General features: G+C 45.4%; 1 protein-coding gene across 1 annotated transcript in view; it reads left to right on the plus strand.

The window, feature by feature from the left end:
- Positions 1-16,554, plus strand: part of IGF2R (insulin like growth factor 2 receptor) — a 354,906-nt gene that overhangs the window by 269,629 nt on the left and 68,723 nt on the right. Inside the window, 3 exon segments of the mRNA XM_030198395.1 lie at positions 1,283-1,408; positions 3,551-3,813; positions 6,709-6,921. Of these exon segments, the coding sequence (XP_030054255.1) occupies positions 1,283-1,408; positions 3,551-3,813; positions 6,709-6,921 (602 nt within the window).

The raw sequence follows: 16,554 nt of genomic DNA on the forward strand, positions 1-16,554 counted from the left end.
TGTTCTATTTCCTGCAATAATAAGGTCAACATTTAGGATTCTCAAATGTATGCATAAGCCGTTTCTATTTTGAATATTCCTTTCTTGCATTGTTTGTATTGTATTCTTATATTATTGAAATTTTTGAACAAAAAAAAATTGTCTTTTTCTGTCCCAGAAGGCTTACCAACTGTCCCTGAATGTAACTTGCTGCTACTGAGAAAGGTGTAAGCTGAATCCAAAATCTCATTCCTAAACTTTGCCCCGTTGCAAAACGAACTGATTTAGTTATTTGGGATCGGTGGTGGGGTCCCTGCAGCATCAGTTATCTCTTATAGGCTGCAGATAGATAGTATGTCCTTGCACTAAAAATGTAAAAACATGAAGAATTACTGTAAAGCTAAAAATCTACCAGAACTTTATTTTCCTGTTATGAGAGTGCTTTCTCCTAAGAATATATTTAGAAAGCACTTTGAAGGAGATGTTTTTACTTACAGATGTGGATTGGGTTTATTCAAATATTTACTTGCCTTTCAAGTAGTAAAGGAAGGAGAGTAACGGATATTTTTTTTGTTGTTTTTGCTCTCATGAAATCTCTTGAAACTTCACATGATTTGATTCCAACTTGAGCTACCCTTCTGGTAACTTTCATTTCAGAAATTGATAAGATTTTGATTTTTGAAAAATTACTTTAAAAAAGGGTTTCCTTTTCTGTGGACAGAAACTTCAGATATTTCTTGTAGCTAGAGCCACACAGTTGAAATGTAGATCTTTTCTTCAGTTGAAAGCATGTATTACTTGCATTGGGAGTTCGTTTTACTTGAAGTATCCATGCAACTGTTGTGTGAAATCAGAATAAGGATTTTATTTTCTGAGATTACAGTTGCAAAAGTTTCTTATTGATAGAAGGACAATAGAGGAAAATAGTAAGGGGGCTGTGGTTTAAGGTAGGAGAGTGTGGAGGAATAGAATCTGCCTTGGTTTCTTTAGTTTTGCATATCTATTTTAGTTCTCTTGGTCTCCACATTAATGGGGGCTTGGATTTGATCATGGCTAATGTGTGTATTTTTGATAAGTGCTTTATTTTGGTTTATTTGCTATGCTCATATCTTTCCTCTACTTTCTTTTTCTGGAAAGTTTACTAATTTTAAAAATAATTATGCTGCTTGAATGACAGCTTGAGGGGAGAAAAAACAAAATGGACACAGATGCCATATTTTCATTTACGTGTAACAAACTGGCATTTATTGTTACTGATTGTTTGTGTACATCAGGATAATGTTCTACATTTTCTTCTTTGTAGGTCATCTGTTTGATCTAACTTCTCTGAGCAAAGATGTAGGCTATACTGTTGAAGACCGCAGGAACAGAAGATCAATACTGTTAAATATCTGTGCTGAGGTTAAAAGTTCATGTGAAGCTGAAATGGGCAAGTATTTCAGGAAATGTGCATTATACATTTTCTTTATTGTCCTAATTATATCCCCACTTAGGTAACTTATTGGGCCCCATGGAATTTTATGGGAGGGGGAATTCCAGCACCTGCAGCATAGAATCATTCATGCATTGAAACACAACTTAAAGAATTGTGCCTTTCGAATCTACACCTCCCTTCTCATCCTCTTCCAATCACCGTCACACATCTAATGCATGTGCACGGATGCAGAGGGGCTGAAAATAAATGCTCTACATGCCTTTGCTATCTTCATAGCTGCTACACTTCTATCCCTGCTGATACGGTTTTTAGTGATTTTGATGATTAATTTTGTTTCTTGTAAACTCTGTTGTGAAGCTTAGTGAAAACTTAATGGTTACTATTATGGTAATACTTAGGGCCCCGTTTACTAAGCCGTGCTAGAGGCACATTAGTGCTTTTAATGCGCGCTAACCATTAGCGCACTCTGTGTAGGCGCCCACAATATTCCTATGGGCACCTACAAAGCGTGCGCTAATTTTGTGCATACGCTAAAAACACTAGCGCACCTTAGTAAACAAGGCCCTTATTGACTGAACCATGTAGTTTGCTATTGGTTGCTATGCATATGTCCTAGTGTTGGAGAACCATGTCAGTATCTCTTGCCTTGGTATAGTGCCATCCTGTAGTTTAAATGTACAATGCACTATTTGAATCTGTCAGTGACATCTGATGGATAAACATACCGGATTTGATTTTGTTGTATTATTTTTTCCAAATCAATAGAATATTTGGGAACTGCTCCTTTCAATGTGCTTTCATCCTCTCCCTTGCATGTCGGAAACAGACGTACATAGATAGATACACACATAAATGAGCTGGAAAGAATTCCATGAACTGTGTTCTGCATGCTTTCTAAACTTATTTAAAAAAAATTTGTTTTGAAAAAATTTGGTGAATTCAGTTTTTTAACTTGTAGACTAAGCAAAAAGCAGGAAAGGGAGATGAGGATCTATGTACCATTATAGTTAGTGGTTTACTTGTTTCTTGATTGCTTATAGTGATGTGGTAGCCATTTTAGTCCACTTTTAAAGGTAATAGAAAAAAAACAAAACAGAGAAAAGAAAATAAGATACCAATTTTATTGGACTAACTTAATACATTTTTTATAATAGCTTTCAAAGGTAACCCTTCTTCTTCAGATCAGAAATAAGCAAATGTTGGCAAACATCAGTATATATATATATATATATATATATATAAGTGAAACACAAAGGCATTTCATTGACAGGTGGGTTGGGTGGATGAGAGATGGGTGACAAAGCAGTAGAATTTTATGGTTTATAATGGACTAGAAAACCCAGGTCTTTATTAAGTCCTGTCTGGTAGGTGTCAAAATATTTAATAATTTTGGCCACAAAGGTCTTATGTTCCTGGATTGTCTTAAAGTTTCCTTTTAGTATTCTCACCATAAAAAAAAAAATCATTGATGCAGTGTTCTGATTTTATAAAGTGCTGTCGCACAGAGGTGACATCCCAGTTGGCATTGGAGTTTTTCATATGATGTCTGTGTAGATTAAATCTTGTCTTTAGCATCTGGCTTGTTTCTCCCTTCACACTTTTTACATTGAATGATATATACCACACTTGAAGATGAGCATGTGAAGGATTCCTTTATGTTGAATGTTTTTCCTGTGTGAATGACTGTGGGATCCTGTGAAATGTGTTGACACAGTTCACAGCTAGACATATTGCAGAGATGTGTGCGCGTGTCTCTTCTTTTTGAGTTTCTGTTGGGAGCTTGCTTTTCACTAGTTTGTGTTTTAAGTTGCCCCTTACCCTTTGTAGTGACACAGTTTTCCCCAGCTATAAGGCAAATCCAAAAACCTGGCTTTTCAGACAAGCCTTTGGAGCTTAAGTCTGGCTCATGGCTGCTGTCAGTTAAATCAGGATTTGGTTTTCTCTGTGTTTGATTAATAATGTGTTCTTGTACCTTCTTATGCATGATTTTACCCCTTTCCTATCAAATTTTTGCAGTTCCTTTTCTTTTCTTTGTATTTAAGTTTTTGGACTGTCACTGCGTTGCTCTGCCAGGCAGTTAGAGCGGTTTAGCAAATCTAAATAAGCATAAACATTCTTTTAAATTTCCCAATACAGGTGTCTGTGTTATAGATGGGCACAAACATATCAATGCTGGGAAGTTTGAGAAGCAGATAATATATACAGATCAGGTACTGAAGCTTATCTATAAAGATGGAGATCCATGCCCAGCAGACAGCAGCCTGAAGTACAGAAGCATCTTCAGTTTTGTGTGTAGTCCTGATGCTGGAGAAGGCAGCAAGCCTGTCCTCACATCGTTTGATGAGAAGAGATGCATATTTTACTTTTCTTGGCATACTTCATTAGTCTGCGAGCAGCAGGTATGTAAGTTAAAACATAAAGGCATCTATTAGACTGTTTGTGCAGCTGTTTTAGCAGAAAAATGAGGAGAACCAGAGGCAAAAGGCTAGTGAGGATTAAAAATAATGAAGTGAAGAAAAAAGGAATAAACTTCTTTGTTATTAATAAAGAGTAAATAAAACATACAAAATGACAACATATACTACATATATTTGATTTATTTTGATTGTGCTTTTGTTTCATTTGCCCGCTAATTCCCATTTCACAGTTATCCCCTCTCCAGAACAACCTCTGCTCTTGCTTTGAATGATTGGGGTTTTTTTTGTTCTCTGTCCCTCCCCCAATTCACCATAACCTCCTTTTTATCTTCATGCTGGGTGAATTTATCCCACAGTTTATTTTGCATGTTTAATTTATTTTGGCTTTCGTAGCCCAATTTAATTTTTTTTTGTTACCAACAAGGGATCAAGGCTTGGAAACAAGATTCAAAATTAGACTTCAGTCTGTTTAAATAACTAGTTTTGTATTATATTTATATTTTTGTATTATTTTCAAAATTTTAACAAAACAGACCTCCAAATCCATTATTCCTTTCCCTTCCCTTTAATTAAAGTCAGAAAGCATAACAAACGTGGGTCACTCCCAAACAGCACACTACAGCCCAGTTAGGAAAATTCCTTGTTATCATCCAAGACAGTACTTGGGATCATTTCTGTATCACAGCCCACTTCAGTCTTTCCTGTCAAATTGCCTTTAGCTTACTAAGGAGATATGCTGTCCAGAGTCTCTGAAACAGTGCATGGCCACTTGGAGTTGATGATGTTCGCCTTCTTTTTGCCTGTTCTGAATGGATCATGGCTAGTGCTGCCTTTAAAAAGCATTTTTGGTCCTCATTAAACATTTCTGGTAATATTTGCAACAAACGCACTTTAATTTTGACAGTAATTGAAACCTCTAAAATATCCAATAATTTTTGCAAAATCTCCCCTGTACATGTGGACTTGCAGGCAGTCACTACAGACCTGCTTGAAAGTGCCCACCCTCCCACACCTTCTCCAGCACAGATTTAACTGAAATACCAACATCCTACACACCTAAATAAAATAGCACCATAGAGGAAATCCAAATAAATTCCACATGTTTATTGATGAGGTAAAAGGCATGATAATCCTAAAAGCTAACACATCACAGTCATACAAACAAAAATGTACCCAGGTAAGAATCTTCTTATCACTGAAAGGTTCTCAGTAAGATGGTTCTTGTATGGTGCTATATTTTAAGTTTCCTCTTTTTTAGCACCAGACTCTCTTTTTTTTATTTTTTTTATGTCAAATACCATCTATACAATATTTTTAATCAATTTTCCAGTAAATTCGTAGAAATCATACCCATAGATTATATATATATATATATATATATATATATATATATATATATATATATATATATATATATAATTATAGATATAAGTAAGCACTCCCTCTCACTGTTAATTTAGGGGAGGAGTTGATAATTTATCTTCTCGGCAAGTGTTTGGGTTTCTGAACTGATGCCTGCTCCAGAACTTTAAAGCTTGGACAAAAGTCTCCCTTCATAATTATCTCTATTGGCGTAAGTTACCACATAACATCCTGCTTTATAGAAGGCTCTTGTAGCCAGTGTTGTAGCTGAAGACATCATAATTTTTCTGTCAAATACTACTACTACTACTACTTAACATTTCTAGAGCGCTACTAGGGTTACGCAGCGCTAGCGCTAAATAGAGCCCATAATGTAAGCAAACACCTCTCTCTCTACTTGCATGATTTTCCCCTTATCTAGATTGGGACCAACTGCGAAACCCCACTTAACCTAGTTATGCGTGAGATTCCAGAACTCCCCAAGTGAAATTTCTGCCACGGAATCCACAGAACTGCCTCCAGTGTTCAATAGCTGAGTATCTACTACCCAATCCTCACCTTCATGGCAGAGTCCCTCCCCCCCCCCTCCCCCGCCCCATTCTATAACAGTCTAACTTGAGCAGCTTGTGCTTGATAACTATTAGTGCCACAGGTCTGGGAATCCCATTACTTCTCACTCCTTGGCAGCCATCAAGATCCTGTGAGTCACCCTAGGGGACCTTCTCTTCCACAAATAAACATACATTTTCCTGGTTAAACTATGACGTTCCTGCTCAGAGACTGCCGAGGGGATTCGGGTGGTGAGGGGTAGTCAGAGATGAAGAAATTTTGTGAGGAATGTTATTTTAAAACAAGCTACCCTCCCAACCTAGGAGTGATTACATTTAGCCTAGCTCTCAAAGTCAGAGGCCAGCATTTTGAACAATGGGGGTTGATTCAGAGCGTACATTGTGACCAGTTCCAGCACCACATACACCCATCTGGCTTTGTATTATAGTGTCGGCTAATAAATAAAATTGTTAGAGAATTATACTCTAGCAGATTCTACAACCTCATTTTAGTTACACAAATACAGATAATGTATAAAATAGTGACCTGCCCTGGGATACAGCAGAAATAGTTATACATATAGTTTAATTTCACAGTTAGAAATATAAAGTCAATTCTTAATTTTTGTTTAAGATGATACTTTTCTTGTCCCCTCCTCCCAAAATTACCAGTCCTGGTTAACAGTTTTAGAAGAGAGCCAAATGCTGAATGGGCTTTGTAATAGAATTGTTCTGATTTGGGAAAATAAACCATGACTCTATTATTTCATCCCCTGCATCTTATGCCATGGGAAATCATTAGTTCTATGTGTTTTTCATATTTGTGTGTGGCTGGGAATGGTGAGAAATCTGTATTGTTTTTATATGTGGAAGAGGGAGGTGGTTAATTTTTGGGTTTGTTGAAGGAATTAATTCCTTTGTAATTGACTTCTAGCAAAACATCATGCCAGTCTCTCTTTCCCATCAGGTGAAGTGCTTTGTACAGAATGGCAGCTCGGTTATTGACCTCAGCCCTCTAATCCAACGCATTGGTTATTATGAAGCAGACGATGATGATGTAGATGATACTGACTCGCTAGATTTCTATATCAATATTTGCCGGCCACTGAACCCCATACCTGGTGTTGTATGTCCATCAGGGGCAGCTGTTTGTATGGTTCCAGTTAAAGGCCTTCCAGTTGTAAGTACGATATCATGGGAGAGACCTTATCCCATTTTCATAAATGATGTATTAGCAAAGCTGAGGTATTCTGCAAGGTTTGTAATTGTTTTTTTCCATATCATCAAGCTGATCAATCCATAGACTGGTGGGTTGTGTCCATCTACCAGCAGGTGGAGATAGAGAGCAAACTTTTGCCTCCCTATATGTGGTCATGTGCTGCCGGAAACTCCCCAGTATGTTCTCTATCTCAGCAGGTGGTGGTCACACACAGCAGCAGCTCTGGCTAGGCCTCCAAGCCTAATCCTTAGGTTTTGTTGAGGCCTGGGGTTGAGGGCTCTTTTGAGCAAGTGCAAACCTGGTGGTGCCAGGTCCCTCCTTTTCTCCCCCCTCCCGCTGGCTCCGTTTAAAAAAAAAAAAAAAAAAAATTTTAAACGTCTTTAAAGGCGTTTAATTCGACGTTTCTTTAAACGTTCATTGCAGCTACTCACTGGGACACCAGTTCGTTACAGCTCGGAGCGGCAAGCAGGTAATTTTACCTTTTTATAGCGGGCAGGGGGTTCCCCGATTCTTCTCCTCGTGGCATATGGCGTCGGAGGGCGAGGGCGCAAAGGGTCGCTCCCCGGATCGCTGGAGCGCTTCTAGAGGGGATGCGGGGGTTTTACAACCTGATTCGCCCTTGATGGGTGACAGTTTAGTGACCGATGAATGTCCCGGTCGTTCCTCTGGCGTGGCGGTTTTTTCCCGCCATAAACGCCCATCCCCCGCTCCTCGCCTCCGCCATCTTGGCCGGCCACGCGGCTCGGACGGCTTCTTCGTGGGCCGCCCTTGAGGTTGGAGACATTAATGCCATGAACGCCCTTAATTTGGGCGACGGCACAAAGCGGCTAAAGTTAAGCGCCGTTCTTCCCGCGCGGCTCCTTCGCGGAGTTTCGCGCCGGACGCCATTTTGGATGCGCAGCATGTCTCTCCCCCGCTATTGCGAGCGCCGGTTGAGAGTGCGTCTAGGGCTGTTGCCCAGGCTGCGGAAGTGCACTGTCTGGGGGGTTTCTCCCCCGAGTTTGTTTTGCTGCTGCATCAGGCTTTCCTCATGCAAAACGCTGCCCCTGCTCCCTCTTCTGATAAAGAGGTTGAGGTTCCCAGAGGTAAACGCCCTCGGGTTGATTTCCAGGCCTTGGAGGACTTTGTCTCCTCCGATGTAGATGAGGGCAGCGTGTCTGAGGTCTCCCAACGGTCCTTTGCGGATTCCTTGGAGGAGATAGATCCCCGCTCGGATGGAGCGGATGACCCCTCTGCAGCGCGGCTTTTTAGCCCAGAGGATTTGCCCAACCTGTTGTTACAGGCCATGGACACTTTGAAGATTTCCTCTCCGGAGGACGTCTCTCCCTCAGCCCCTGTTGGCTCTGCCATTATGCTGGGGACGTAGCGCCCGCCTAGATCCTTCCACGTGCATGATGCCATGCACACCTTAATTGCGGCTCAATGGGATGTCCCGGAAACGAGCCTTAAAGTGGCTAGGGCTATGTCCCGCCTCTATCCTTTGGCTGTGAGTGAACGTGAGGCCTATCTGTGGCCTACCGTGGATTCTTTAATCACTGCGGTGACTAAGAAAACGGCGTTGCCGGTGGAAGGTGGCACGGCCCTAAAGGACGCCCAAGACAGAAGATTGGAGGCGGCCTTAAGGTCGTCCTTTGAGGCGTCTGCTTTAAGTTTGCAGGCCTCAGTTTGCGGCTCCTATGTGGCCAGGGCGTGCCTGACTATGGTGCAGCGGGCTTCCCCCTCGGATCTTTCCTTGAGGGCTGATTGGCCGGCCCTGGAATCGGGCTTAGCCTATTTGGCAGACTTGCTGTATGATGTCTTGAGAGCCTCAGCTAAGGGCATGGCTCAGACAGTCTCTGCGCGGCGGTGGCTTTGGCTGAAACATTGGTCTGCTGACCACGCCTCTAAATCCCGCCTGGCTAGATTGCCTTTTAAAGGCAAGCTGCTCTTTGGGGTCGAGCTGGACAAAATCGTGACCGATCTCGGCACGTCTAAGGGCAAGAAATTACCAGAGGTCAGGGCTCGGGCTAGTACTCATCCCGGTACCTCCAGAGGACGGTTGCTGGAAGCCCGTCGGTACCGCCCGGGCAAGTCGGGTTCCTCTGCCCCCTCTTCCTTCAAGAGGAATTTCTCCCCCAAGCAGCATTCCTTTCGCAGAGACCGCCGTCCCGGAGGTGCTCCCTCCGGTCCTCCCCCAGGGTCTCGTACCCAATGACGGGGCCTTGGTCCACGCCCCAGTGCAGATTGGAGGACGGCTGTCCTCGTTTCTGGGCGAGTGGACCACTATAACTTCAGACGCGTGGGTGCTGGAAGTCATCAGAGACGGCTACAAGCTAGAGTTCTGCCAACCCTTAAGAGACGGATTTGTACTCTCTCCCTGCAAGTCTCCGGTCAAGCTGTGGCAGTGCAGCAGACCTTGGACAACCTGATCCGCCTGGGTGCGGTCGTTCCGGTGCCAAAAAATCAGATTGGCAAGGGACGTTACTCCATTTACTTTGTGGTTCCAAAGAAAGGAGGTTCTGTCCGGCCTATCCTCGACCTCAAAGGGGTCAATCGGGCCTGGAAAGTGAGGCACTTTCGCATGGAGACTCTCCGCTCTGTTATAGCGGCAGTGAAGGCAGGAGAGTTCTTGGCTTCCTTGGACATCAAGGAAGCGTACCTGCATATTCCCATCTGGCCTCCTCTCCAACGCTTTCTGCGTTTTACAGTCCTGAGACGACACTTCCAGTTCAGAGCCCTCCCTTTCGGGTTGGCTACTGCTCCGCGGACCTTTTCCAAAGTAATGGGGGTCATAGCGGCCTTCCTGCTAAGGAAGGAGTACAAGTCCATCCTTATCTGGACGACTGGTTGATCCGAGCCCCCTCTTATGCAGAGTGCGGCAAAGCTATGGACCGGGTAGTTGCTCTGGTGAGCTCCCTGGGATGGATCATCAACTGGAAGAAGAGCCAGCTGCGCCCGACTCAGTCCCTGGAGTATCTGGGAGTTCGATTCGACACCCAAGTGGGCAGAGTGTTCCTGCCAGACAATCGGATTGTCAAGCTTCAGGCTCAGGTGGACTAGTTCCTAGTAGCCTCTCCTATTCGGGCTTGGGACTACGTGCAGCTGTTGGGCTCTATGACGGCCACGATGGAAGTAGTGCCCTGGGCCAGGGCTCATATGAGACCACTACAGCTATCTCTGCTGCTGCGCTGGACTCCGATGTCGGAGGATTATGCTGTGCGCCTTTCCGTGGACCCAGCAGTGCGCAAGGCGCTGAGCTGGTGGACGCAGACAGACAAGTTGTCTGCAGGATTGCCTCTGGTGACCCCGGAGTGGATTGTCGTCACGACAGACGCCTCTTTGATGGGCTGGGGAGCCCACTGCTTGGGAAGGACAGCGCAGGGGCTCTAGTCTCCTGCAGAGGCAAGTGGTCTATCAACCTCCTGGAACTCAGAGCCATTCGGTTGGTGTTATTGGAGTTCATCCCGGTACTGGTGTTGTAGCCTGTACGGGTCCTGTCGGACAATGCCACGGCTGTGGCCTATATCAACCGCCAGGGAGGTACCAAGAGCGCCCCTCTAGCCAAGGAGGCTATGAGTCTTTGCCAGTGGGCGGAAGCGAACCTGGAGCAGCTTTCAGCGGCCCACATTGCCGGAGTCATGAATGTCAAGGCGGACTTTCTCAGTCGCCATACCTTGGAGCCCGGAGAGTGGCAACTATCTGCTCAGGCGTTCTTGGACATCACGAAGCGCTGGGGCCAGCCGAGCCTCGATCTGATGGCGTCATCGGCCAATTGCCAAGTGCCGCGCTTTTTCAGCAGAGGACGGGACCCTCGATCCCTGGGAGTAGATGCTCTTCTCCAACAGTGGCCGACACAAGAGCTCCTCTATGTGTTCCCGCCCTGGCCCATGTTGGGCAGGGTGCTAGACCGGGTGGCAAAGCATCCCGGCAGGGTAATCCTGGTGGGTCCGGATTGGCCCAGACGTCCCTGGTATGCGGACTTGATCAGGCTCTCAGTCGACGATCCTCTGCGGCTGTCAGTGGAGCAGGGCCTGTTACATCAGGGTCCCGTGGTGATGGAGGATCCCTCTCCCTTTGGTCTTACGGCCTGGCTATTGAGCGGCAGCGTCTGAGGAAGAAGGGCTTCTCAGACAAGGTCATCGCCACTATGCTGAGAGCGAGGAAGCGCTCTACTTCTACTGCTTACGCCAGGGTTTGGCGTATCTTTGCAGCATGGTGTGAAGCAGGCTCACTTTCTCCCTTCACTGCTCCAATTTCTTCAGTGTTGGCGTTCCTGCAAGAAGGTCTGGAGAAAGGCCTGTCGCTCAGTTCCCTTAAAGTCCAGGTAGCGGCTCTGGCTTGCTTCAGGGGCCGCCTGAAGGGTGCTTCCCTGGCTTCGCAGCCAGATGTGGTGCGCTTTCTCAAGGGAGTTAATCACCTGCGCCCTCCTCTGCACTCAGTGGTGCCTGCGTGGAATCTCAACCTGGTGATAAGAGCATTGCAGAAGCCGCCTGTTGAACCCTTGTCGAGGGCATCTCTGAAAGACCTGACGTTGAAAGCAGTCTTTTTGGTGGCTATCACTTCAGCTAGAAGAGTTTCCGAGCTCCAGGCGCTCTCATGTCGAGAGCCTTTTCTGCAGTTCACTGAGGCAGGAGTGACTATTCGCACAGTGCCTTCCTTCCTGCCCAAGATTGTTTCTCGCTTCCATGTGAATCAGCAGCTCTGTCTTCCTTCCTTTCGTAGGGAGGACTACCCAGAGGAGTACTCCGCTCTTGAATATCTGGATGTGAGACGAGTCATCATCAGATACTTGGAAGTGACCAATGATTTCCGGAAATCGGATCATCTGTTTGTCCTGTTTGCAGGTCCTCGTAAGGGTCTGCAGGCTGCTAAGCCTACAGTGGCAAGATGGGTCAAGGAAGCCATTGCAGCGGCTTATGTGGCCGCGGGGAAGGTGCCGCCTATCCAGCTGAAGGCTCACTCCACGAGAGCTCAGGCGGCCTCGATGGCAGAGGCCGGATCCGTCTCCTTGGCAGAGATATGCAAGGCGGCAACGGGGCTTCGGCTCATACATTCTCCAAGCATTACCGTTTGACTGTGGCTGCACGGGCGGAGGCCCGGTTTGGAGCTTCAGTGTTGAGGTCAGGGATTTCTATGTCCCGCCCTGGGTGAGTACTGCTTCGGTACATCCCACCAGTCTATGGATTGATCAGCTTGATGATATGGAAGGTAAAATTATGTATAATCATACCTGATAATTTTCTTTCCATTAATCATAGCTGATCAATCCATAGCCCCTCCCAGATATCTGTACTGTTTATATTCTGGTTGAATTTTAGGTTCAAGTTTAGCCTTCAGTTACTTCAGGAGGACTTCGTGTTCAAGTTCTTCTTTCACTTGGATTCTTCAAGAGTTGAGACGAGTTTGTGTTACAGTGAGCTGCTGCATTCCTCTCCCCTCCGTTTTACGGGGCTGGATTGAGACATAAATTCTGCCGGCACTCCCTCCCGCTTCGTGCGGCTGTAGGGCAGCTTTGTACCCCTCCCGCTTCGGCGGTGTTAGGGTCAGTCAGCTCCTCCCGCGGTTGCGGTTGCAGGATAAGCCAGATCCCCCCGCATCGGCGGGTGTGGTGTCCCTCCCCCGCTCCGTGGGGATGAGCTGGACGGATTCCCCTCCCCCACTTGTGTGGGGATGAGCTGGGTTAATTCCCCTCCCCCGTTTCGGCGGTGGTGAGCTGGGCAGAGTGTCCCTTCGTGGGTGTAATTCTCTAAGTGCTGAGTCCTGCGGATGGAGCTTTGATATCGACATACTGAGGAGTTTCCGGCAGCACATGACTACATATAGGGAGGCAAAAGTTTGCTCTCTATCTCCACCTGCTGGTAGATGGACACAACCCACCAGTCTATGGATTGATCAGCTATGATTAATGGAAAGAAAATTATCAGGTATGATTATACATAATTTTACCATAGTCTGACAGAGTAACTCACATAGATTATATTAGTGGTCAAGCTGAAAGAGCACAAAATGAGCAACTGAAAATATTTTCTAGATCTATGAAGAAGTTTTAATCTCCAGAAAATGTTTCTAGTCAATTGAATAGAAATTACACAGTTATAACAAAGGCTATGTTGTGGCAATTATAGACCTACTAGTAAAAAAGGCCCGTTTCTGACACAAATGAAACGGTCGCTAGCAAGGTTTTCTTCAGAGTGTGTATGTTTGAGAGAGTGTGTGTGAGAGTGAATGTGAGAGAGAGAGAGTGAATGTGTGAGTATGTGTGTGTGACAGAGAGAGAGTGAGTGTGGGTGCGAGTGTGTCTGTGATTGAGACAGTGTGAGAGTATGTGTGCGATACACAGACTCTCTGTGAGACCGAGAGAGTGTATGAGACCGAGAGAGTGTTTTAGAGTGATTGTGACACAGAGAGAGTGAATGTGATACAGTGTGAGAGACAGTGTGTGAGAGTGAGAGAGAGACACTGACAGAGAGAGAGTGTATGTGTGTGTGACAGAGATACCTTCTCCCCTCCCCCTCTGGTCTCAGGACCCCCTCTCAGGTCTCTGGACTCCCTCCCCTTTCCCTCCTCTCAGGTCTCTGGACCCCCTCCCTCTCCCCCCTCCCTCTCCCCCCTCTCAGGTCTCTGGACCCCTTCCCCCCTCCCTCTCCCCCTCTCAGGTCTCTGGACGCTCTCCCCCTCCCTCCCCCCCCTCTCGGGTCTCTGGACGCTCTCCCCCCCTCTCAGGTCTCTGGACCCCCTCCACTGGTCTCAGGACCACCCCTCCATTCTGGTCTCTGGACCCCCTCCCTGGTCTCAGGTCCTCCTCCTTCCCCCCTCTCTCTGGTCTCAGGACCCCTCCCAATGTCTCCCCTCTTTCTTTCTGCATCCTTCCATCCAGTGTCTCCTTTTTTTTTCCGTACCCTTCCATCCAGCGGCTTCCCTCTTTCTCTCCCCATCCTTCCACCCATCTACCCTCTCTCCTGATCATTCCATCTAATGTTTCTCTCCTCCTCCTTCTATCCAGTGTCTCTCATTTCTCTACCCTTTTCTGTTCAGTGTCCCTTCTCTCTCCACATCCTTCCAGTCTCTCCCCTTTCTCTCTCCACATCCATTCATCCATCTCCCCCTTTCTCTCCCCATCCTTCCATCGTGTCTTTCTCACCCTATCCGTCCATCGTGGCTTTCTCGCCCCATCCTTCCATCGTGTCTTTCTCGCCCCATCCTTCATTCGTCTACCCCCCTCTCCCGATTCTTCCATCCAGACTTGTCTCTCTCTCTATCCCCTTCTTTCCAACCATGCCCGCCACGCCCCCCCCCCCCCCCCGAGGTCGCTGCTGCTCCCCCCTCTCCGTCCGCCCAGCCACAGGCCCGCCCACCCAACAGACCTGCCAAGTCTCCCGCGAAACACGCGGCGCCAGCTCCCATTTCCGGCCACTGCTGCTTCTCCTGTTGAGCAGCAGCGGCCGCTACAAAAACAAAAGCAGCTGTTTTTAGAAAACAAGCACGGCAGGCAGCCATCAAGCATTGGCTGTCGGCTCTGCAGCCGCTCCTCTCGCCTCTCACGTCGCTGCGCTCCTCTGGGGTCTGCACCAGGGGCAGTGACATGAGAGGCGAGAGGAGCGGCTGCAGAGCCAACAGCCAATGCCTGATGGCTGCCTGTGGTGCCGCGCTTGCTTACTAAAAACAGCTGTTTTTGTAGCAGCCGCTGCTGCTCAACAGGAGAAGCAGCAGTGGCCGGAAATGGGAGCTGGTGCCCCGTGTTTCACAGGAGACTTGGCAGGTCTGTGTTGGGTGGGCGGGCCTGGGCGGTGACCTCAGGGGGGTGGAGGGGGAGCAGTGGCTGCGGCGACCTCGTGGGGGGTGGAGGGGGGAGCAGTGGCTGCGGCGACCTCGTATATAGGATATTGAGGAAAAATATCTAAAATTCAAAAATCTATTCCTTAATGCCAGCAGCCACACATATTTCTGATCTTCAGTACAAACCTTTCAATCAAGAAGAGTGCTGTAGGAACTTTAAAAACAAATCCATAGTCACACAGTCTTGAAAAATACAAACATTGAAGCTGAAAATTTGTTCAACCATCCAAAACTGGAACAATCCCAATGATCCTCATTAATACTGGAAAGGTTTGCTAATAGCCAGTGCTCATTAATATATGAAGAATGAGGTAAACTGGCAATTACGATACATCACAGTGCTATACTCCAAGTTTATAGTCCACATAGTAGATCTTTCTTTCACATCTACTCAAGGACTGTGTGGCACTTTGCTATATAAATCCTTGGATTTGATCAAGGACAAAATTTTTATGCCTGTTCACCCTTGTAGTACAATAGTAATACCAGGTAAGAATATAAATACTGTTTCAAGGAGGACCACATGATGCCTTGAGCTCAGCAGACGCTCTTGCTGAGCTCCAGAAACCTCTTGCCATAAAGCAACTTCTGAGCAACAATTAACCTTACTAAACTGATATTACTTACCCAGAAGCTTGCAGAGTACTGCATGGACAAATTCTAGAATAGCAGCAAGCACAATCAGAAGGAAAATATCAAAACCCATAGCAAAGAAGACAAAATGGTGGATGCTGCAGATTCGGCATCACAGGCCTTTTCAGAGACGCAGCTCCTGCAATTACATAAGTACATAAGTACATAAGTAGTGCCATACTGGGAAAGACCAAAGGTCCATCTAGCCCAGCATCCTGTCACCGACAGTGGCCAATCCAGGTCAAGGGCACCTGGCACGCTCCCCAAACGTAAAAACATTCCAGACAAGTTGTACCTAAAAATGAGGAATTTTTCCAGTCCATTTAATAGCGGTCTATGGACTTGTCCTTTAGGAATCTATCTTTGGACTTAGCTGCGGTGGAGCATGTGATCGAGCTGTGACTGACTATAAAAATAGAAAAGATCAAGCATACACTCAAAGAACTGCCAAATACATTTTAAATGTTGTGTTGCAGTAGACACCCAAGTAGACATCCAGGCCCCTTGTTAAGATCAGTTCAAAGCCAAGGAGTAAGGTTGGACCGAGAAATCTTGACAGCCAAAGGTTGATTGAAGTAACTTTATTAGCACCAAATATATGTGACCCGACATGGGACCGTGTTTCGATGGTTATGCCGTCTGCCTCAGGGGTTAAATACTAAATACAAAAATAAATACTTAAAAAACAATGTTAAAAATAAGAAAGCCTTTAATTCGTACAAAAATAAAAACATAAAAATAACCATAATAATGATACTGGTAATACAATAATAATAATAACAACACTAATATTAAAATGTGAAAAAATAAACTTAGATGTCAAGAATAAACAAGAATTAATTTGAGGATGAAAACGTAATAAAATTAGAAATTTAGATGAATAATTGTGATGATAATAGAACTGACCTTCTGAAAAGTATCACAATAAATGGGTGCATAAATGAAACAGAAATGGCAATAATATCTAAAGAAAAAGAAAGGAACATATTGAAAAATCACCAAAAAAGGAAGAACACTGGTACACATGAATCTATTCATAGTATATAAATAAATATATAAAACTCAAAGGCTGGTGATATAGTTAAGAATAAATATGACAAAAGAGAAATAACAATTTATCCATTGACTACATGATATTTATGTTTT

This window comes from Microcaecilia unicolor, chromosome 3 (genome assembly GCF_901765095.1).
Source record: "Microcaecilia unicolor chromosome 3, aMicUni1.1, whole genome shotgun sequence".
NCBI classification, from domain to species: domain Eukaryota; kingdom Metazoa; phylum Chordata; class Amphibia; order Gymnophiona; family Siphonopidae; genus Microcaecilia; species Microcaecilia unicolor.